General features: G+C 40.9%; 1 protein-coding gene across 1 annotated transcript in view; it reads right to left on the bottom strand.

Annotated features, from left to right (window-relative positions):
- Positions 1-25,184, bottom strand: part of ppm1lb (protein phosphatase, Mg2+/Mn2+ dependent, 1Lb) — a 55,220-nt gene that overhangs the window by 16,080 nt on the left and 13,956 nt on the right. Inside the window, exon 2 of the mRNA XM_086216320.1 lies at positions 360-576. Coding sequence (XP_086072446.1) covers positions 360-576 — 217 coding nt within the window. The remainder of the gene's footprint in view (positions 1-359; positions 577-25,184) is intronic.

Below are 25,184 nucleotides of genomic sequence, written 5' to 3'. Positions count from 1 at the left end.
AGGGCCTGGGGCTGCTGACAGTTGCTACTCATCAACAATCCAGGGAAACAGAAGAGTTGAAAATAAGAGTTTGTGTGCACCATTGTATGGGACATTTAAAAAACATCACTGTGGACCAGCTGATACATTTTTCATGTCGCAAGTAATGACCAACACTCGTGGGGAACATCCATCAGTCAGTATGGGGCCTCTGCTGACTTGTTTTGTGGTCAGACTGATAAATTGGATTCACAGTTGGACCATTTAATCATCAAGTGAGGAATTAAATTGTCAAAACTGATGCAAGATGAACCTGACAAAAGTGAAGGACACAAGTACATGCATGCATTTATTTTTTGCGGCAAGTAATACACACAAACCTGCTTCATTGTAAGTAGCGGAGAGCTTTTCCAGCATTTCTCTGTCTAGAGTCAGGATCTGCTGCTCCAGGATAGAGGGATAGGAGAGGCTGCCCCTCTCTTTTTTCTCATCCTTCTCCTTGTCCTTTTCTCTATCTCGCTCTTTCTCCCGTTCATAGGTCAGTAGTTGCTGACGGAGAGCCTCGGGCAGGTGGGCCTTTGCAAAGTCAGCAGCAGCCTGATGATAAGAATGCAGAGACAGAGAGAAAGAAAGAGATTGAAGAAAAATTAGATAACTGCAGATAAGAAGAAAATATCAGTACGGAATATCATCAGATTATTTGAGCTCAGTCAGTGGAACAAAATACAGTAAAAGATGTTGATGAATGACTTTCACTTTCTCACAGACAATGTTCAAGGAGTGTCATCATTACTCATATGAGGCTTATGTCACTACATCCAAACACTGGATGACGCTGAGATGGTAGAACGCCAGAGGGGTGACGCCCGAGTTCACTGTGACTAATTAATCAAATAGAGCTGAACTGACATGTTGAATAATCTATCAGTCAAATGAATAAATGTGAGGATTTTCTGCAAAACTGTGTTTTAATCCAGCTTTACTTTGAAAATACACTGGGATCTGCCTCACAAATGTTGTTATGGACAAATTTGGTCTTGCACAGTGCAGGACTTCTTTTTTTTTCTCCTTCAATCCAGTATTTCAGACAGAGAGCAGAGGATGTTTGCAAGTTGTAACTCTTCATTCCTGACATTGTGTACTTCTTGAGTAACTGGCAAAAACTTTAATGGTACAAGAGGTAAACTGTAGATGTCAAGAGCAAGTTTGCTTCCTGTTTGTTAGACCAAATCCAGAGTGAAACAAAATTACTTTGACATTCAAGAACAAAATTTACTCGCAAGAGAATTTCATGAATGAACACCAATGTTCCTGGTACAATGAGGTGTTTCTTACAAAAATAAATTAGGACAGGATATGTGCAATGAATTGTGTGGACGTTTCTGGGTTGTCATGTAGAGAAAAAAAATAATGATAATGATATATATAAATATGACGTTACATTACGTGGAACCTGCTCAAGGTGCTATTTTTATCTCCAACTGGGAATCTGCAACAATGGCTGTCACAGATGTGCTTTTCAGCTAGTAAGACTGTTTGTGGAAAGAATTCATAGATGTAGGACCATTTTTTAGATGTTCTTTGACACCTAAAAAAAAAAAAATCATCATATTAACTAAATCATATCATGACAGGATGCAACAAATTGAAGTAATGCTACAACGATTGTTAAAGGAATATGAAAGACAATATCTTAGTGCATATGCTGCAGGCTACAGTGGCAGTGACCCGTTTGTCCTCTCTGTCAGGCTGAAACAAATACATCACCGATACATAAAAAAAGGATAAATGATTCTGCAATCAAATACACCATCTCATGCTCCACATTGAGTCAAAGCTGAGCTGGTGAAACTGTATCCTCACCTCCATGTATTTTACTCTCAGGATAACGGCAGTTAAATGCTTGGCACAACTCTACTGCTGTTTTAGAGCAAATAAAGCCTCCTCCCTTCCACCACCTTCCTCCCCTGACTCAGTGCTGAATCGGGAAGCTAGTCCAAGGTCATGAAGTAAAAAAAAAGTCAAATAATACACTGCTGAAACCGCTCATGCAGCATCATCGAGCTCAAATTTAGCATATGTTTCTCTCTTGCAAGTCCGTTGAGGCTTCAGGGGGAAAAAAAAAGTCTGAATTTCCAATAATGACTGGATCTCATATGCGTGACCTCTATGCCTCAAGTGACCGTTTTTAACTCTCCATCTCGTCTTTACTTCAACCTATACCTCTCTCCAGGAAATCGCTAAACCGTGCCTTTTTATTCTTCTTCCCGCATGGATGAAAACAACTCCTCTCCTTACATCTCGAGCTTCTCCAGCCTCCTCCTCTGGTTCTGTCACTATTCTCGCATCCTCTTCACCTACGCCTAAACACTCCAAATGTTTTGGAATGAACATACAAGTCTGTTTGTCTTTTATTTTTTCCTGTCTGCTTCCATGGTAATATTCAATCTAGAATCACCATGAATGGTTTACATCCTTTTCGGACTCCCCCTTTCTATTGTGTGAAACAGGCATACCTTTATCCTGTGGTTACCATGCACAGTGCAGGGATAATCAACTGAGTTCAAGGGTCATAAACAGAACAGGAAGTCTTTTGTTTGTTTGGGTTGCACTGTGCCAATTACTGAGCTGTTTAACTGACCACCTGTCAACCCTGAACGAAGCACTGAGGTCAAGAAGTTCCCTCTCCCTATGGCTTAGATACCTCCTAATCTCTAATATCTAACTGCACATGCTTGTACCGAACAATCTTTGTGACTGTGTGACAGCAGGTGTATCCAACTGTATACAACAAGATAAGACTGGCAACAGTAATTATCAGACTATTTAGCCTTCTAGCTAACAAGATGAATACGTCAGACACCTGGCTGCAGGGGATGATGATGATGACAAAGCGGATGAGCAAGGGATAGCAGGGGTGGACAGGGATGAAGATTCTGGGATAGACGAATGAGATTGCCAGGATCAGGAAGAGCAAACAGACAGAGGCTAGCTGTCTTTGCGGCTGAAGTGAGGGCACAAGAGAATGCAGAAGAAGAAAAGAGGTTAAAAAAAATGGTGCTTAATGGGAGAGTTATAGCTCAAAGACACAGAGAGGAGCGCGGGGTTGGGGTCCAAGGGCTTGAATTCTTCCCAGCCCAGTGCACAGCGGTAGAGAGCAAAAATGGGCTAAAATAGAAAGTGGGGTGAAGAGGCGATGAAGAGTTCCTGTTGTCACAAGTGGAGGGGCTTGTTTGCATAAAAAAAAGAAACATTTTTGGGGGAAATAAGGCAAAATTAACTTTTAATACTAAGAGAATCACGAGACAAATACTTAAATCACCTGCTGTCAATCAAGGAGAATAACTTGAAAGAAAAAGGGCTCCATTGGGTAAGAGCTACAGAGTAAGGTACAGAGCACAACCAAAGAAACATTCAATTATCAAAACAATTACAAAAATCATAGGTGCAGCTTTGAGTAATTGGTTTGTGGTAGGACTGGGCATTTAATTAAAAAGATTAATGAGATGAAGTTATTATTTTGTTTTATTCCATTTCACAATGATCATCTCTTGTATTAGCTTCAAGGAGTCAGACAAGGGCCACAGTTAATGAGTAATCATATTAAGTAATCCTGATGTTTTTTTGCTGTAATCAAGGAGTCCAAATTAATAGCGCTGCAACTGTAAATTAATTCCACAATCAATTCATTGGTTGAATATTTATTTATTTGTCAATTATTATCGGGCATTTCGGGCATCTGGTGAGGATGCCTCCTGGACACCTCCCTCGGGAGGTGTTCCAGGCATGCCTAACTGGGAGGAGGCCTCAAGGCCGACCCGGGACATGGAGGGATTATATCTCTCAGCTGGCCCGGCAATGCCTCGGGATTCCAGAAGAGCTGGTGGAAGTGGCTGGGGAGAGGACAGTCTGGACTTCCTTGCTGAGGCTGCTGCCCCCGTGACCTGGACCAACCAGATAAGCGGAGGACGACGACGACAACAACAACAACGACAATTATTGGAGTGTTTAGTACATGAAATTTAAAAAACGAGTGAAGATGGAGCTGGAACTAGCCAAAAGTTGAAGACAACAATTTTGTTTTCAGTGAATGTGTGTAAAATGGTCCTAAACTGAGTAGCTCCATATCACTTCTGTAAAAGTTAGACCACCTCCCGATCCAGTGTGATGTCACCTACACTTGTCTCTGTACACTCCTTCATTTAAATGTCTCACACTGTTAACAAGAGAGATTAATAATTAATGTACAGGCCCCGTGAATCTTATCTGACCCATTAACTGTGAATTTGCAACATGTTAATTGGCTAAATGATCCTCATCGACTGTGACTTAACATGTTGCCTCTCCACAGAGGAAATGATGCCATCTGAGCTCCAAATAGGAGAAATCCTCCACAGCACCACTGCGTCATACTCCCTCCTGGAGTACATTGGTGAGGGCGGCTTTGGAAAGGTGGCCAAGTGACAAAACCTGGCAACAAAGGAGACAGTGGCAATCAAAATTGTAAAGCAGGACTCTGATTTTTCAAGACGTGGAGAGAGAAATGGCAATATTTAACATCTTCAGTGTCCTGGATCCTCTACATTCTCACATCGTGCAGTTCTTTGAGAGGTTTGATTATAAGGGACACGCCTGTCAAGTATTTTAAAATGCTGGACAAGAATCTCTACCGTTTGCAGAAAGATCAAGAATGGAAGCCGCTGTCTTTGCATAAACTCTGTCCTATTGCAACGCAACTGTTGGAGGCATTGGATGCCCTGAGGTCTGTTGGTGTGATCCATGCAGACCTGAAACCAGACAATGATATACTTGTAAATAACAAGGACCAACCCATCAGGATGAAGCTAATTGATTTTGGCATGACTATTCCAGCCAACACTGTTGAGTCGTTGATGGAAAATTATGCATATGGCTACGGAGCTCTGGAAGTGGTCCTCTGCCTCTCGTTCACATCGGCTGTAGACGTCTGGGTAGTTGGGTGCATTCTCGCATACCTTAGGCTTACCCGTACATTACTATGGACCATCTGATCAAGTTGTAGGCCAGCAGCTCATATCTGTCCATCTCCGTAGAGATGATGCTTGTTTGCGCAGGAGAGTGTGGCACCTCTAAAGTCTGCGAACCTCCTCTCACCGCTGATGATCATAAAAACAGTCAACCCACTGCCACAGACACTGTGGGGCATGAAGCTCCCGTAGGACACAGAGGATGATGTGGAAACTCCCCCGACTCCTCATTCCCAAAAAAGCAGTCAACCCCCTGAACCCACCCTGATTCTCCTGCCACTGACACAGTGGTCCATGGAGCAGAAGACTCCCTCAAATGAAGCTGCTTCGCTTTACTGCATCAGAACTGTTTTAGAAGGGATTAACAGCTGGTTTCAGTCTTTCTCTGGTGTGTAAGGCCAGAAGTTGATGACTAACTTTGTAAAACAAAAACCCAAAAGCTGTGATACCGAACCAAACCATGGATTCTGTGGACCGTTCAGCCATTTGGAGACGGTGTGAAAAATAATTAATCATAATCAAGGTAACTGTTCAAACAATTGAGGTATTAATTTGAATATGTCATCTTCTTTTGTATGTCTATCCAAACAATTATTTCGTTATCATATAGATACAATTTTTATTTTTACTCTGCGGATAATTATCATGGGGAGTCCAAGTCCCAACACTGGAGAGCTGTCTTAGAGTGCAATCCATCGAGGCTGAGCAGAGTACCACATTACCTTCACAGCAGACTTCACTTGCTCCACACATGCTAGCACAAACACATGTATACACAGCCACACACCCACACACACACACCCCCAAACCTTTCTATCTCAACTGGGCAACATACGCTCTACCCCATCACCCAAACACTCCCTACTGACTCATAGCAGTGAGCCACTCAGTCCAACAGAAATAGTTCGGCCTTTCAAACACTCTCATCCATCACAGTGCAAGTCTGGCGGAGATGAGAAAAGTCATGCAGGTTTTCCTTTAGAATCACCCAGAGGGAATTTCATAAGTGGAGTAGAAAAATCAGTCTCTGCAGCCTCTCTGACAGATCAAGCAGCTAGCGGATGGGAGAAGAAAAGAGTAACAGAAGAGGAGACACTGAGGAGGAGTGTAAGAACCACTCATTAGTATCACTCAAGCACACTATTAATAGAGAAAGAGAGACAGTCCCTCAAGTAGGAAGACAGAGACTGAGATGAACCATCGCAGCAGCATACAGAGAAGGCGACATATCAACTCCACTGCAGGGGAGGAGTGTGGGGGATGAGCATTTTAAAATGTTGTTTTGATTTCCAGTTGATATGTTTGAAATTATGATGACAGAATTCATTTACGAGGAGGCGACAATTTCTTAAATCAAAACAATAAGCACTGAATGTAAAATGTAGTCAACATCGGAAAGGACACCACCATTGGACCTTTGACAAAATAATAAAAACAATAAAAATTAAACAAACTGTAAGTGATAAATATTGTGATGTGTAGTTGGTTTTGATTCATTAACATTACAGTCCTTTGAGGTTCATTTTCAGGGGCAGTGAGTATATGACCCCTCACACCTGAGCTGTGTATCTGACAAGGTTATGCCACGTAGAGCTTGTGTGTGTGTGTGTGTGTGTGTGTGTGTGTGTGTGTGTGTGTGTGTGTGTGTGTGTGTGTGTGTGCAAGCTGGTGTAAAGATTCACGAAAGAATCGATCAGTGCTAGATTCAATGTGTGAGCTACATCAATTCAAACGTGGAGCAGCCTGATTTCAATTGAAAATTCACGGTAAACATCCCTTCTCTCTCTCACTCTCTCTATGGATTTAATAACTATAAGGGTTTCTTTGTTAAACTAAAACATTAATGCCACATTAATTTTTAGATTGCTTTATTTACCTCTGCCAAGAAGGTCATATTTTCAGTGTCTGACTGACAGAAGATGAGGCTTATTTTCACCACACTCTGTGGAGGAGTGTAATGTGGGCCAAGGGAAAACCGCTAAATTTCAGGGACAGACTAGTCATAGAACAACGTCCTGGCAATGGGAAATATACTTTTTTTAACACTTGAAGATAAAGAAGATAAATTCCTCGTGGGCTAACCAGATCTATCTCAGATCTGGTGGGCCATGTCTTCAGAACTTGCTGATAGGTTACTGTGACAACTGAGTTTCAGTTTAACAGCATTACAAACAATTTGGTTATTTCCCCCATCAAATAGGAAACAGTTGTAACTGGACACCACATGGTCAGTTTACAAGTTTGATGAAATTCCCGCCATGCATGTGTCAAACATCATTTGATTTAAATCATCATTACAGGTGTTATACAGCAATAGAATATGCAGCGTGTTTTACCTGTCACCACCTAGAGGACATTTTAATCATCTCCATCACGCCAAAATTATATTCTGTCAGATGGAGATGGGCATTCAAAGACATTTCCTTGATCGATTATTAAGAAAATTAACTATAAATGATGAGTTTAATCATTATTGTAGTGGCAGGTGATAGTGAAGGGGCTCCCAGCTGTTAAACCGCTCAGGCAGGCATTTGCTAGCGTGACGTTCTCAGAGGTAGCCAACTTCTTTAACGGCTCCTGGCTTCCTTCTTCAAAATGAGTTTTGGCACGTCTGGTGATGGTGTGTCGTGATGGAATGCTGTCCGCGGGTTCAATTAAATTAATCAGCTCTCAAAAACATTTGCCCACAATGATAATTCTGAGCAGCATATCCACCTGAATAAATTTGCCAGTGCCTGGGGTAAATTAATTCGCTTGTTTAGCATCATAGCTAGCTTCATGCTAACACTGAGGTGATGCTAGGTTTAGATGACGAGAGTGGATTAACGAGAAACGGGGATGGGGGGGGCACATTGTTCAAGTGGTACGTCACTGGGGTTGTTGTCTTGTACATGACTTCACGGTGTTTACAATGGATGTAGTCGTTTTTCAGTTTGGAATAGTTCCACACCAAAATTATCGTGACCTCTTCATGGTGACTTTGGCAGCAAATATTTCTGTCTCGTCTTCTTCCCTGACGCTAAAATGTCTGATTGCTTCATTGAATGAAATAGCACAACGCAACTTGCCTCCTTTGATGAACAAACTTTCAAGTGATTGACAAAATCGTTAACAATCAATAAACAATCATAAATGAATTGTGCACATGCCTGCTATCATTTTTTACCATGGCAGAGGTATGTATTGATTCAACTGTTCCAAAGAGTCACACTGTTGCATCATGGTGTGTAACATCCTGACAGGACTTGGACTGAATTGTGTGTTTTTAAAACTGCATCAACATGCATTATATCAGTGGACATGTATCGAGATGTCGGTGAGATGCACGCCACTGAAACACATCTCTAGTACACAACACACTCCATTTGCTGAAGTAGACTGAGTGACCTGCCTGAAAGCTCCGGAACAGCCCCTGAAGGCACCAAGTGATGAGATTGTTTTGTCATTTGTGAGCTTTTATCTTTTCAGTGCTGGAAGTTTAAACTGTAAAACACAACCTGACCACCTTGAGCATTTAAATGTTACTGTGTTTTGGAAATCAAGAATCATAACTGAAGGTTCTGTAGCTTGTTTAGCCGTATTTTTAAAACATCAATGCTATTCATGTGCATTGCTATCCGTGAGAAAACACAATTTCTGACAGCAAGCGTTACTTTTACTTTTTACTTTTATTTCAGTAATACGGTTTTAAAAACATCCACTTTTACAATATTCCTCAAGCAAGTGAAATCAATTGCTAGATCACTTTCACTTCACACAATATAAGAACTAGCTTGTTTCCTGTGCATTGTCATCCTGGTGCCAGATTGGAAGCGTTTGTGTGGCCTTGAAAAATCCCAGTGTGTCCAAACACACAAATCCAACACTGGCATCCCAAAACTATTTTGCTCCCCCTGAAACATCAAATCTCAACCAAAACCACAACAAACACTATGAGCGCAGATGGGCTCAGGGATGGAGGAGGGCTGGGATGGGACTGCAGCTGCCAACAGAACAGGAACACACAACACACACACACACACGCACTCACGCACGCTCTTGCTAAAGAGGCATACCAAAATAAACCACTGTGGGCAACACTGACATTCAAATACCAGTTCATTCTCTGTATGTAATCGCCAGCAATGTGTTGTATGCATGCAGCAACAAAGACAGACATGACTTCTGCGGAGAGTGATGAGCTATGGAACTGGATCAGGCTTGGAAAGTTGAACAGAAGTCCATTAGAAGGGTCAGGATATGCTTCAGTGCCTTCAGAGAGAGAGAGAGAGAGAGAGAGAGAGAGAGAGAGAGAGAGAGAGAGAGAGAGGTAGAGAAATCTACTGCCTCTTGCCTAAAGATAATCTATTCTTTACTCTCTGGCTGTAAAAAGATTGAGAGGTGTTAGAGTGGTATCAGAACATCTGGTAACCATGGTTACAGCAGTAAGGGTCTCCTATTGGCTGAACATCTGTCCCACTTAAGCAGACATCTCCTTTCAAGTCCCCCTAAAATGTATGCAGTGACACACAAAGACCTGCTGCTAGACCTTAAGTTGTGGATGCATTCAGTTCTGAATGCAAAAAGCAAATTAAAATTTACTCAACGCACACAAACAAATGCCAAAACTTGGGCACACAAGGAAAAATTTTGCCTCTCTTTACTCATAGAGTGAATGGAATTATTACAGAGGTGATTCGCATTCTGGTAGTAAGCAGGCTGAAAGCCAGTCGTTGACTCTCACTGTGTCCTTCCTGCGACAGCCTGGTCCATTAGAGGAGGTGAAAACTCATATTAAACCTAAAGAGTCTATTAGGAGGAGGCTATGTGGTTGATCCATAGCTTCCTTTAACCTAACCTTGTGGTAAGAGTACCCTGTCAGTGTCACTGGCTGTGAGTCTGACTCAATAATAGACTGATGTTTAGTTTATAGAAAGGAGGCTCGTCATCGTTTCAAAGGATCTGTGATGCCTGAAATATGATTCATGTCGCTGCGGAAGTACATTCATGTCGCAAATGATACTGATGTTAGCATTTTAGATTTTTGTCAGGTATGATCAGCTATGTTCTTGTTTTATAAAAATAATTTAAATTCAAAGAGCACTTGGAGGCTTTTCTCTGAGCTTTCAACAACAGAGTACGTTCAGAGGCCATGGAAACTAAAACATACACACAAAAACACTTGACTAAATAAATTCACTTCCAAATGCATACTACTCTACAGTGGATAGAGGGCGTTTGTGAAGTAGGAATGCACCGATATAACTGCCATGCATTGGTATCAGCTGATATATAACAACCACCGACATAAGAGAGGACATTCACAGATGGCAGCGGCCGATGTTTATGTGTTGATGAGAAAGTTTATATCTTCTTGCAGAAATCTTTAGGATTGGATTTGTCCTCAGAGATGCTGCAATAAAGTGGTAAACTACTTTAAAATTGTTATATTTTAAAAAGGTTTTTTTTGAGCCATCCACACATGAAAGTGGAAACCCAGATGAACAAAAACAACATGAACATTAAAAGCTTATTGGTATCAGCATCAGAAAAATATATATTATTTTAGTGTTTGAATGCATGTCTGCAGCTACCAGTGTCCATCTATATCTCAAATTTGCGCAAAGCTGGAGTAAAATGTGCTCAGAATAGAGGTGGTATTGTCTGTAAAAGAAAACAACACAAAATATCAGTCACTTTCTCCAGAGAACAAGCCGTTTAAAAAACTTTAAAAATACAACAATTAAAATCAAAAATTTTAAGTACGTATCAAAATGTGTTTCTTTACGGAATATATGTACTCATAATAAAAAATATATTCCCAGCAACTTGTAGAGCTAATTTAACCACACCATGAAAACAAACAGGCAATTTGTAATGCTGCCAGTGGCAGATAGTGATGGGGCGGATACTCCTTTACTCTTGAGCATCGCCTCTGACTTGGTAGACGAGAGAAGTGCCTGCTGACCTTGGGGTTTAATTGCAAAATCCCGTCTTTGAATCCAAACACAGGGCCCACGGTGCATGTCATCGGTCTTCTCACAAGTCTTAGAAACAAGTGTTGCTTTTCCCCCGAAAAGAACTGCAACTAACTCGTCTGTATTTCTCCCCTCAATAATAGCTTTAGAATTCATTTTCCACAGCCAACACTGACACAGATTTATCTTTGATGAATTAAAATTGAATGATAATTTGACGTATAATCCAGCTTCATGTGTGAGTAACGCCATTTTCCGTGATGTCAAATTGGCAAGAAAATGGCTGAAACATTACATGAAAATATGCAGAGGTTCTTATGCTTGCACATCTCCAGCATGGTCGTAAATAACACTGAGACTTCCATCTTGCTGCCCTCTTTTCAACACACACACACACACACACACACACACACACACACACACACACACACACACACACACACACACACACGACATGAAATGTGGCACCCATGAAATGTAATGCTAGTCGTTAAGCACTACAGCCCTTTAATTTCTTGGGTAATAAGCTTCACGGGTCTGAGCACTAAGCAGCAGCAGAAGCAGCAGTATCACGGAGGCATAGTGTGGTCATATGTGTACGCATGAGTGCATGCGTCGAAATTTATGTGTGTGCTTTCCACACATATCAACAGAGAGAATTATTACGTTTAGTCAGAGTGCACCACATGTCACATGCCTGTGTCACAGAGTGAGGAGGTGGCAATTAGAATAACTGCAACTGGTATTTGGGTCAAAAACCACCAGATTGAGGGAGAAAGAGTGACAGAAATAAAACATGAAATGAGGAGACAGGAGGAACAGAGAGGAGGTTACATAAAAACAATTTTAGATTTACAATGTGGCCAGTAAAGACTAGATGGTACTCAGAGAGCACCTACCTCTGCTGAAGCAACTTGCTGACAGGCACGTGGAGACCTCCCAATGTAAAAAAAACCAACAAACCCTGCTATAATCGCTATGTTGAACGGATGTGCCCAAAAATTACATGGGCTGTTCCTTGGTCCATAACACACCCTTCCACCAAGTTAGGTGAAAATCACCCATGTAGATTTAACATAATCCTGTGAATTGACAGACAACATGTATGTATTAATATGTATACATTGTGCACCTTTGACATCCACACCAGCTGCAGTTTAGATCCACATTGGCTCAGACTCATATCGCAATGCTGAACCTAAAGGAATGTCAAAGGTTGTCTCCACAAACATGGACAGCAATTTATTAGCCCGATTAAGAAAATATTCTTAATAACACACTTCCATGTAAACAGCATTTTTTGACCACCATGATGTTAAAAACAGTTTAAGGTTCAAAAAAATTGATGTGACCTGGGCCTTCATCTTCAGTCATGACCCTGGCTTTGCTTTGAAGCATGTATGCAATTTATTTCTTCAAGGTTTCATGTTATCAGGACATTGTTACTTTGCACAACGTTGATTAACATGCATGGTTCCAATCTAAATGAATGGATAAATGAAATAAATACATCTGTAAAAATATAGCCTGCTGCCACAGCTTTTGCCAGTGTGGAGACGAGAGAAAGAATAAGAAAGAGATTTGCCTCTATACTGTATATCTTGGAGACACAATAAAATATCCATGCACAAACCTTCCCGCTTGTGTTTACCATCAGTCTTTGAGTCTAATTTATGTGATTGACAAATGGCTGCTTTACAAAGAATGCTGATGTGTTTTCTCTGCCAAGAAGACTTCCTGTTCTTACTTTCATCCTGAGATAATTAATAATGATGACAGAAGTGTAAAACCAGGGGCCACGACTGCCCGTAACGAACACCAGGCTTTATGAGTGTTGACAACAACAGAAAATCTTCCTTATTATTTTTTCCCCTCAATCTGCAGGTGGCTCATTTTTGCATTCAGTGCTGACTCTAATTTTACCAACTTCTACAATCAACAGCACATAATTCCCGCCTGTATTACTGCTGCAAGAGCATAAATTATAATTCTGAATAAATATTACAAATTCCTACATTTCTGAGCAAAGAGGACTCTCAAAAAGTCTCCTCGTTCATGTGATCATACAAGCTGGAGGAGAGGGAAAGCTTCATAGTCAACATTTACACTGCAGTGATGAGCCTTTGTCTTCAGGTAACTGCACATCCATCGTTACTGAAAGTGAACGTCAGCACAGTCTATCCTTATTAGAATGCCATACTGTTCATGTGAAAGCACTAGAAAAATCATTTTTTTATTAATTTAACATGTCTTCATGGGTACACCTTAAAAGATTAGTCAATACATTTGTTGTTGGAAGATCAACCAGCACCTACAATAATTGTCTAGTTGTTATGATTTAATCCATGTCCTTGTCTTTCCCGTAGTTTTAGAGTTTGGATCAAACAAATTGTGCATTAAATAATTTGGTGCTTAATTGATTATTATAATTTCTAAAACAAAATAAAGAGTTGCAGCGCTTGAGGGTTCTCAGCTATCCTCGTGCGAAGGACAGAGAAGGCACTTACAGAAGTTTCTAAAATACATCTCTAAATTAAAGGTACAGATTCATCAAATACAGATAGATGCTGGTGTCCCTGAAGAATTGTCCTTTGACATCTATTAGAAATACACTTGTCCCTCAGACCCACACACCTACCTCTGATCTATTAATAGTATAAATATCACACGATGGTTTCTGTGTGTGTGTGTGTGTGTGTGTTCCACTGTGTGTGTCTTTTACTTATCTCCAGTCTCTGTTTAGATGAAGTGAAATAACCTGTGGGAGTTTATCTGTATTACACTAATCAGCAGCACTGTTCTTTACATGCAAAGCTAACCCACTGTCCTGTTATTCTCGCGGTTTCCTATTCTGCTCTTATTGCTTTCTTATGTTTTCTTACTTTCGCTTGAGTCGTTTATTATTTACAGCTGAAACTATTTGCAAAGATCATTCAAAAATGGTTTCCCTGTAAGTACAGCTCCATTCTCCCTTAGAGACTTTTGCTGTATCCAGTCGTCAGTGAGGAGATCCAAACCTACTGAGCCACAAATCAGATTAGCAGGGGAAAAAAACCTTATGATAGAAATCATCTAAGGAAACTTTTCTTTGACCTAAAAATCAATAATCAAAATGGTTTGTTCTCTTTAGCTTATTAAGAACATTTCTGTCACTCACTATTAATTAATCCGTTCATTATTATTATTGCAATACATAAACATACCTATAGTCCAAGTTTCTATATAAAGTCCTAAAACCAATGTTTCTAGGTAATGAGCTGCAATTATTTCTTAATTATTCAAATATTGGTTGAACAAAAATTAAATCACAATTGTACGATACCAAAAATGTGGTTGCAGCTTCCGAAGTATGAAACTTTCACTCTTTTCCGTGTCATAAATGACAGCAAAACTGACTGTGAAGAATTGTGACTCATCTGACAAACAAGACCTCTTTAGAATGATGTGACGTTTGATGCACAAATGAAGTGAATAGGATTGCTTGACATAAAACCCTTTGCTAAATTCTAAAGAAAAGTTTACTGAATACATTTAACTTTAAAAGAAAAATATACAGTAACGCAGGATTCAAAGTCTCGGCACTGTTATCTCAAGTGTTCAAATTACTATTAGCTCAAGCTAATCTTGGAGTCAATGTAACGAATAAGAAGAAGAAAGCTACAGCGGGGGCACTTTTATCTCCATCTCCTGACAGTGAGAGTTATTAAATACAGCTGTTGACACATGCTGAGGTCATAGGCTCCTCCATATTTTTTGCAACTGTTGCAGCTGTAAAATTGTGGATGCATTGTTTTGAGTATCACACAACCCTATCCCTTATCTCTTAATATCTCTTTTCACTATCCCTATTTGATTCATTTGGTCAAATAATGTTTGGAAAGCCTTGAGGGGCTGAACAATTAAATTACTTATCCACCTTCAAGTTAGCAGAGGGCTAACAGGAAGAAGTCTCCAAAGGTTCAAATGTGAGGAATGCTCATTAATATGAAAATATGATGCACTATACAGTACCTTTAAATCTCGTGATTTTATGGAAGTTATTAAAGTTCTAATCACAGTATGTTTCACGGTCTTTGATCTCTTTTTTTTTACCATGATGTGACTTTTTATTTTTTATCAGTTTTCCAACATAATCAAGCTGAGTTATGAATTCAGCAGGCAAAAGTTTTAAAAACAAGAGTGCTCCTCTGCCTCTTTTTAAATGTGGGGCACAAAAAGCCTAGAGGAGAAGAGCTAAGTAAATGTCAGCTACGCCTCTCTTCCTGTCTCTGACACACACACACACACACACACGCACTCATCTCTCTCAATCTTACACGCTCCCAATTGCTCATGCACTGTACTCCAGGGCCTATAATCTCCCTCTGCGCCCACACACATACATATACTCTGCAAGTGTTCGTATTTGTATTCCAACGATCTGGAGCTTGCATTCTCTGGCAGACACTGATATATCAATTGCATGAATATTCATAGACTCATCAGGGTGGCAGGCTACACCAGCCCCCTCTCCTCACAAGGCTGGTGCACACATGTAACACACACATACACACACGCGCCTCACTCACATTGTACTGATGATTTATGCCTCCTTAAACAACGCTAACCTTCCACATGCACATACGGTATGTGAACACTGAACTGTTGAGAGCTGACACAGCAGGGTCTTTTATCATAAGCGCTGTCTGTCTGTCACCCACACCCACATCCACACCCACACCCACACCCACACACACAGAATGGATAGGTACATCCTGATCTGCCTCCTGCTGTGATTGAAGGCCCTGATCAATCATTTTCATGTTGATTAATTGGTGCTGCTGATGTCCTGGGAGATAAATGACATCTGTCTGAAAGCCTTTTTATGTTTGAGTAGCTTCACTAACGCTGAAAATGTGTCCCTGCACACATATTCTACAGGGAGAACTTCCACACAACTAAATTAAATGTTACGGGAAACACTGACACATAAACACACAAAGCACAGGGAGTCTCAGACTACAGATGCCCTTGTTCAGCCAAAGATATTAAACAGTTTGGTACACGTGGTGAAATTATTTTTAAAAGATGAAAGCTGAAACTAGATTTCTCTACAAGCATTATTGGACTTAAGGTGGGAGGCTGATGTTGTCAGCTGTATTAGAGAGTGGGAGTACAAATCTCCCTTACAGTTTCTGTGTGTAGGAAGCTATCAAGGTGCTTGTGGAGGAGACAATTCAAGACCTCTAACATGGCACATTCGTCATCTCCAGTCACCACCTTTCTTCTCTTACATCTTCAGTGTGACAAATATGGCCCATTGCTCCTGTGCTTTGAAACGTTCTCCCACATGCACACACACACACACACACACACACACACACACACACACACACACACACACACACACACACACACACACACACACACAGTTAACATTACAGCTTCTGATCTGAAATATCAAATTGCATTTCTCTTCCCTTCACTGCCAGCGTAATGGACATCCACGCTGTGATACCCCATCACTCACTCTCAGAAATGGTGTCCTTGTTGTTTTCACTTTCATGACGATCATCAGCTTTGGTTGGAGGTTGGTTATATAGGTAACATCTATCGAGCAGAACTGCATTTCTCTCATCCCTGGGAATCTTACTCCTCCAGTGAGTCTGATACACGGTGCTCTTTTATCAAAGGAGGAAAGGTAATATAAGCATGGCAAGAGAATGAAAGTGAAATAAATGGAGATAAAGTGCAAAGATTCTACACTCGTCAGATGTCTAAAGAATCCAGCAAACGCAAAGATTTATGGGCGGATGGGAGACAAAAGAATCTTCAGAGGTGAAATCAAGACCGAAGTTTCCAACAAAAAACAAGTTTTCTGTTTACAGATTTCCATCTCTGTTGTGAGAGTGTTTTATCGTGCATCAACGCCTTCGCTGGCAACCAAAAGAGAAAAACGGCGAGATCGGAAGGAAGGAAGGATAGAGCTGTTTACATACTGAAGTAAACACACGCTGCCATTCCGTTCCTCTGGCTCTTCCTTTCCCCTCTATTACCTCTTCCTGTCAGAAGTGTACGCCCTGGGCCAATCCAAACAGGATCTAAGGATGAATGGTAACACAATAGTCGTTTATTGATTGTTACTCCAGTCAATTAGGTGTCATGACACTCTACACCCTGAGTGTTAAATGACAGACACAGCTGATTCTAAAATTAGTCAAACAATTTAGTTCAAAGGTCCCTATGAAAGTTTTAACTATTAATGGTGATGCAGAGCAGTGTTTTTGTGAATGGGGGCCAGAGGTGGAGAGGTTGATTGCTTTTTTCTCTAGTTGCTGAGAATTAAAAAAAAAAAACTTTTATCACAGCACTCAACTCAACAGTATCTCAGCAGTGACAGTATCTGACAGCGCAAATGCCACACCAACTATCACATGCTACATGCACAACTGCTGAAAAGAAACAATGGAGAAACTCTTGAACTAGATGATTGTACTCACCCACACAGAGTGGCCTTTGTGATTCAACCAAGAACAAACTCCAAGAGGAAGTCGTCTACCTAGTGCTGATATCTGCACTTGTGCTGAAAAACTGAAGAAAATTACATCCACATTGCTGATTGTTTTATTATTTTGTGAAAGAACCAACAGTCGTCCCTATATCGGTGCCACAATATCAATATCAAGGTCTTCCTTTTCAGAGGAAGGCCCAGTAGGACACAACCTCCTGAAACAAAGTCAGAGTATACGATTCGATATAAACTCTAAAAGTCCTCTTGATTTCTAACACCATGCCTCTATTGCTTTTTAGATTTAATATCATTTGTAGCAACTGATCCTCTCTATCTCAGTTATCAATACAGACACCTGATGTTATTGAGATGCAGATTGCGTTATCGGGGTTGTTACTCTCAAAACCACCACAAAGCACATTGCAGCACACTCCACTAAGTGCCAATTCCACCGTCCTTAGTCAACAGCTTCCTGGACTCGCTTCCGTCCTTCCTGTGTCCATCCATTCATGCTCGCTCTCTCATCTCCATACAGCTGCATTGGCTTCTTTGACACAACAACAAACAACAACTCTTTCAATGGAACAGCACATGAAATAAACAAACAGTGTGGGCATATGGTGCAAAGTAACCATTCCATATTTCACATGCACAGTCACCTAATTTCCATACACCATGTTGAGCAGCACCAGGCGGGAGGCCCTATAATTGGGGCACAAGCAAATAAGGAACAGCCTAGATTTCTGCTGATTTTATTTTTTGCAGGAGGTGCATGAGTAAATAAATCAATGTTTTTTTTATTAACACAACACTGTGCTGGTCTCAGCTGGATTCCCTCTCATGGTTGTGTATGCTCCAGAACCAGCAAACAACTACACCGTCTTCAAGTTCTAATCTCTCTCTCATCATTTATGATCATGCCCGCCTCCCCACCAGGCTTATTTTTCTTCCTCTCTATCCTCTTCTCTCCCTCTCTGTCTCTCTCGCTGCCAGTCTGGAGACAGATGTTGAATGTATTACGTTAATTGCAAACGGCCTGCCTCCTCTCGCTATCTCTGTCTGATTAGTAACATTTTTAAAAGCACTGCTGAAGACAAACATTAATACATGGTCTTCAAAAATGCATTTGAGGAGGTGTGGACAAAAAAAAGGCCCAACTCAAATCGTGACTTTTATCTTCTCGATCATTGGGTGATATGTAATGGTAAATCGATTCTACTTCAGCTGGACTGTCATATTCATCAGAGAGAAGAATAAAATTCGGCGATCAGTGCTACATGTGTTTGTGTGTCAGAGAGCAATGTCCACCAGACAGAATTGCATGAAGACACATTTTAAAACGTTGCATCAGATAAAACAAAGCAGATCAAAATCAGACCTTTTCTTCACTGCACTCAACTGTTTTTTGCCCTCCTCAGCCTGTCAGCGTTTCAATGCTCCCTTCCTTTGGAACAGCTGACAGTGTGACTTTTCTTTGCAAATATATGAGTGGACATCAGATTGTGTGAATGTCAAAGACTATTTGGGTACGCTGGTACTCTAAAATCTGATGTCCTGATAGCCGGCTTCTCATTTGTATGCTATTATGTGTTGCCTCTGACGGCTGAGAAGACAGACCTTGATGGTGCCAGGCTTTGCTGAGAAATGTTCATGCTAAAATTGTTTAAATCTGCAAGTCATTATCTTCAGCAGTACAAACTACTCTGACAGAGTGATACATCTTCTCTAGAGTGGATGGCATAAAAGTGTTTTTTTTTTCAGCATGTTTATGTATTTATTAAACTGAAGCAGCAGAGAGGGAGACAGGAAATATGAGACAGGGATTGACATACAGCAAAGAGCTGCAGGCTGAAGTTGCTTCAGAGGACTCATTGCCTCGGGACGGGGGGCAGATACTCCACCAACTGAGCGAGCATGCCGCCTCCGTATGAAAATATAATTCAGTTAAACTTTCATTCATATCATAACAGTCATCAGATCAATTTAACAGTTGTGGAAACTGGTGTCTGAACTCAAATGGCTACACTTTTACACTTTCAATGAGCCTATGAAGGTCGCCCTCCAGTCCACATTGAGTTTGTCTCCATGAGCCTATGGTAAAGATTGAAATTTACTCTTTGGAATAAGATAAGAAGCTTTATTGTCATTGTACACAGGTGTACAATGAATAGGGCAACATCTGAAACTTCAAGACAGTTAACATTCATTGGTGAAAGTGTCAATTTTCTCTGCTCTAGTTGAAAATCTAATTTTAAGAGGTGGGCCTACAAGCATGATTTATGACATCAGAAATATTTTTTGGGAGCCAATTCTGGTTCAGAATTTAGCAAAGACAAGGATGATGTGAAAGCTTGAAGCCTTGAGTGCATTAGGATTGGATGATCTGGGCAGTGAAAAAAATTAGCATTTTCATTTGTCTAGTATTTTATCATGGCCCTTAGATTTTTTTACACAAAAACCACATCTGGACTTAAGTATTTATATGCCTTAATACACGTGTCGGGGATATTTAACCCAATTGTCAGATTGTTCTCATACTAACTGAAAAGTATAAAGACATCCTTTTTAAAAAGCAATGCTCGTCTACTTCATCAACTACTGTTCTCATCAAACTTGCTGATGAAAATAAAAGCCTGCGTGCACGCGTCCATTTGTGCAAGTGTACATCTCTACCAGTCAGAACATTGATTAGTTTGAATGGGCTGGATGCTGGATACAAGGACGAATATAAAGTGCATATCAGGACAAGACTTTGCAGGATGAAGCCATGAATTATGAACAATGCAGTAGATTAGGATGAGGAGATAAGAGTAAGAATAAAGTAGAGACAAGTAGCATGTGAGTCATGTTAGATACAGAAGAGATAGAAATAAATCCTGTATCAAACCAGTCTGTTTGATAGGATTGTGGATACCAAGCCATGTCTTCCCTCTGTCTGACAGAGGAGGCACTGTCTGAGGGCAATACCAATGTCTGGAAAACACAAATGCTGTCCAGTTTCCCTGTGCCTTTAAGACCTAGCTTTTTTAATCTGAAAAATAAAACAAGACCGAACCTAAATAAGTGATGGTTTGAGGGAACCACAACATAATTCTTTTTGCTGAATGACCCCACTGATGTTCATTTTCCTGTATTTATGCCTTGAGCTTGACTTCCTGTCTTATGCCAAGATGATTGAAGTCGTAAACTGTATTATGATGGATGATGGGGCGATGACAAAATTATGCTGTGAAGGCTCGACTCTATGGCAAAGCGGACATCCCATACAACATAATGAGGACAAGATGTGTAGCCAAAGACCAAGGCCTGCTTTCCAAAACAGGCTGAATCCTAAACAGTGTAGCTCCAAACTCCACCGTGGGCATTTGGGCTTGGCCACATTCAATGAGTTTTATGTGGAAATAATCCAGCAGCACTGCTTTCAGTGTGATCCAGCTAATGAATTGCTCAAAAGCTTATATGAATAAGTGTGCCCACATAGGGAATAATTTTGGATTACAAATGCTTTTAATAATTTTCCCTCACTTTTGAAATGCAAGCTCTTGACAGCTTGTGCATTGTTTTTGTGCCCATCTGGTGAGGGAGGGCTGTAGGCAGAATGGTAGAGCCAGCAGGCGTCAGTCCATTGGTTCCGAAGGCAGCCCAGTTTCCCTAGCAGGTGCAGTACCATCATGGAGGACACCCATTCCACTTTAACCTGCTCACTATTTCCAGACTAAGACACCCCTACCCCCCAGGGCACTGCCTGCTAAGAATAGAAGCCAGCGTGAGCCTCTGTCCTTCTACTGACTGTGGACTGTGTGCATTCATTAAATCCTCCATGCACTGTGTACCATAAAGTGAAGACAGTGTAAGCAACTTGAGTTGACAGCCCATCAACATCCAGCCTGTAGTTTGGAGCCAGAAAAATTTGGTTCTATTATTCAACCCCTACATGTTGATTGATCTAAGTCAAGCAAACACACTCTAGATATACCGCATTGGAAACTGACCAATGTCAACGTTGATTTAAGTGATATGATAATATGATATGATATGATGAAATCTGCTGAAGATGTTAATGTCAACAACAATGTTTTTTAAGTACTGGAGAAGCCTCATAAAATCAGATACCTCAAGTAACACGTCAGTCTGAGCTTCATAAGAAGTCAAACACTGTGAATGACACAGGTAATCACTACTTGAGAGGCGGGGCTTACACCCGTGCATTATCTTGCTGTATTTTAGAAAATGTAGGCTCAAATGTAATGAAGCGTTTAAAAGTTGCACAAGAAGTATCCATATTAGTATTTTTAGTCCTGTATTAACATTAACTTCAGCATTGTGTTTTATTAGTATCAGTACTAGCACTTCAATGTTCATGTATGGCCTTGTTAGCAGGTATTTATTGCTATTTCATTTCTATTCTCGCTGTTATCGTTTGTTGTTTGTCTTTACTCTCTCCCATCTCTCTTTCTCTAAGCTTGTCTTTCTTCTTCTGTCTAGTTCATGTCCCTCTTTTCTCTATCATTGTCTCTCCATCTTTCTCTCCTTGTCTCTGTCCCTCTCTTTCCTTTTCTGTCCCTTATCCATCTTTGTCTCTCTTGTAAGTGTGTGGTGCTCGACCTGCTCTACTTGTATCATGTGATAACTTTTGTTGTGATTTGGAGCTATAAATAAAATTGTCTTTACTTGACAAATGCTGCAACTAGGGTTGTCGAAAATATCAATACTCAGATACAAATCAATACAAAAGCTTAGTATTGGAAACAATACTCATTGGTGACAGTATAAAAACCAAGAGGCTTTCTTTGCCTCCTCCTGTGGACTCTCAAACTACATAGGGGCCCCTTCCCTCAATAGCAGCTGCTACTGTGAGCTTTTGTGGGCTTGACATGAAATGTGATGCTGCTACTGAAGAGCCTTTGCGACCAGTTTTATTCAAAAAAGACAAAGTAAAAGTGACATTTGCACATTTTTTTCCACACAAGACGACTGTCCAGGGGATGTAAATAAATGCTAACAAGAGGTGGTGACAGAGTCAAGTAGCACAAACTTGGTGAAGTGCTTTTTGAACTAATCCCCGGTCTCCACGAGGAATTTTGAGAGGATCGAAAAGCTCTTGCTTTAACACATTTCAAATCTGTGGTGTTATCAGAAAGTATTAATTTACAAGTTGAAACAATTATTCATGTCTGAAAATTGTTATGTTTCCGTAAATGTGCCAAACTGAAGATGAATTTATTTTGGGGTTTTTGACAATTTGTTTTTAGAATTTAATGGTCTGACTCTTCCAGATTTTTTCACTCTAAATAATTCAAGCACAATTCAGAGCATGCCCAAATAGGAACTGGCAGCATCCTTGGTGCTCAGCAAGATGGTGCGTTTGAAGGAACTTGCACAAACTGATAGCAATAGTCTTGATATACACTAATGTTTCGGTTCCAAAAGATTAATTTAGCTACTTCACCTAGCGGATTCGTTTGGAGACAAATAGGACTCTTGCTCTCGAAGTCCAATAAATATTGACTTGCATCTTGTGTCTTAGACGTGACAGGTTTACAGTCACTTGTTGTCTGTCACACATCAATGGGGCCTTTAAGGAGTCGAATTGTTGCGTTTTCTGTCAATTTGAACACAAGACAATGAATTTAAGCAAAGTATATGCTGTGTGTACCATCTTCAGGGGAAATTATGATGTAGGTTGTGTGTGTATGTTGTAAGTAAAAGTCGTGGACTCCCCTCAGGACTTGTGGCAGCAGACTGTTTAATATTTCAGGGCAGTGATAAATACGTCAGACAGACTGCAGAGAGATAAGGTGATTCTGCGGGGGGTGTGGGGGGGGGGTAGAAAAGAAGAAGGGGGAAGTAGATATAGCAAGGTAGGTATATATAAATAAAGTAATCTTGCCAAAGGTCAAGGGATGTGAAGAAAGCGAATAAGAAGAGCAAAAAATGGAAATGTCTACTCAAAATTAAACCACACAGCCAAAAACTGAGGCCTCAAGTGCAGCCACAACAGAAAACCTGCTAAAAAGATTATGTAGCAATCAGATGTGTGATCCAAAGAAGGAATCTCTGCTCTCTGCACACACAAACACACACATACTGAATCTCCAGTTGCACTCCCTTGACAACAGTGACCTGGAGAGACAGTCGGGGTGAAAGAGATTTTGATTTGTGAGGACACGAGAGATGAGAGGGGGATCAGAAAGAGAGAAAGATGAGAAGAGATAAGTTGGTAAAATGGAAGGAAGGGGAGTGGATGACAAGGTAGGAACTGTTGGAATGAAGGGAGGAGAGAGAGAGGGAGAGAGAGAGAGGCGAAAACAGAGGCAGTCACTGTGAAGAAAGGTCAACAGAGACGGAGAGAGGAGTGTGGGAGAGGAGATGAAAAACAGAAGAAAGAGGTGGAAAAGTATGTCATGCTTTCTCGGGGGAGGAACTACCTCACGGTGCCATGGCCTTCAGTCTGACAGACCAATGATCAAAAGGTGAAAACCCTCCACCGGCAGATCATACACACTCTAACTCAGTGTTCATCCTACAGTTACAGTGCATTTATCCTGTGTGCCAATTATTATGGCCGCTGAAATTAGAAATCGAGAAAAAATATCGAGGAATTGGGCAAAGTGTCACCTCTCTGCATTTGTGTTTTAAACTTTTCCGTGCCCGTTCTCCACCTCCAGCAGCTTTAACCTTCCTCTGCCTCTAGCTTCCATTACCTCCTCTGTCAATCCAGATATGCTCTATGCACTTTTTTCGCATCTTTCTAGCTTTATTTTTCTCTCTCTAGCCCATACCGAGGCCACTTCTCCTCCTCACCATCATTTACTTCTTCTCTCACCCTCAATAAAGCGTCTCTTCTCCTCTGAGCAGCTGTACGTTTAGCTGCCAGCTATGCTACCGGATAAGATTGTTAAATCAACTCAGAAAAAAAGGGCAGCAAACAGACTTTTTTGGATATCAAGCACACGCAGGTACTGATGTGTAAACACACACACTGCAGAGAAGAGGATATTCAAATATTGAAAAGGGTGACAGGAAGGGAAAGACTTGGGGAAAGAATAAAAGATGAACTAAAGAGGGATCACGGCAAAACAAAAAAAAAAGAAGCCAAATCCACAGAGAGAACATATAGTCCCAATCTCCCCAGTGGCATTAGACTAAACTAATGTGCCCTGCTGTCTCTTCAGCTCCTTTTAGCCTGAGCTTAGATGCTCTCAGGAAGCTGTGAGCTGTTAGCATTAGCTCAAATCATCCTAAACTTCCTCTAATCAATTACCAGCCCTACTTATCTGCTTCTAAACTTCCCATCTATGCCAAGTCCTCACCAGATTGAGACCCACAGAACACAAACACTGCAAAGCTCCTTTAACCCAAACCAAGTGTGGACCTGGTGTGTCCTTGAGTGAGATTGAAGTCACATCTCAGTTTTTGTTTTTTTTTTCTCTATAGTTGACCTTTTGAGACACTTGTCACCCCAATTGTCACATATTCACCCAAGGAATCTGTTCAGGTTGTTTCTCCCCTCATCTGCTGCTCTGGGGAGCACTGTGGACTACCACATACCTCCTCTGTTATGAGCTGCATCTTTTCACCTGACAGCAAGCAGCTTTACCAGGGGAATGTAGCGCATTCCCCTTCCTCTAAAACAAGTCCCCCAACCAACCAGAGGAGACGCTAGTGCAGAAACCACATCACATAAAGCCTCATCTGGCATCCCACCCTCAATCTCTGCAAATTGTGACTTTATAGACAGCCAACCAAGTA

The sequence above is a fragment of the Aulostomus chinensis genome, chromosome 10 (assembly GCF_037954235.1).
Source record: "Aulostomus chinensis isolate RoL2024-O1b breed Wild chromosome 10, RoL_Achi_v1.0, whole genome shotgun sequence".
Classification (NCBI taxonomy): Eukaryota; Metazoa; Chordata; class Actinopteri; order Syngnathiformes; family Aulostomidae; genus Aulostomus; species Aulostomus chinensis.
Note: the sequence above shows the minus strand (reverse complement) of the source record. Positions and strands in the feature narration are given on the sequence as shown.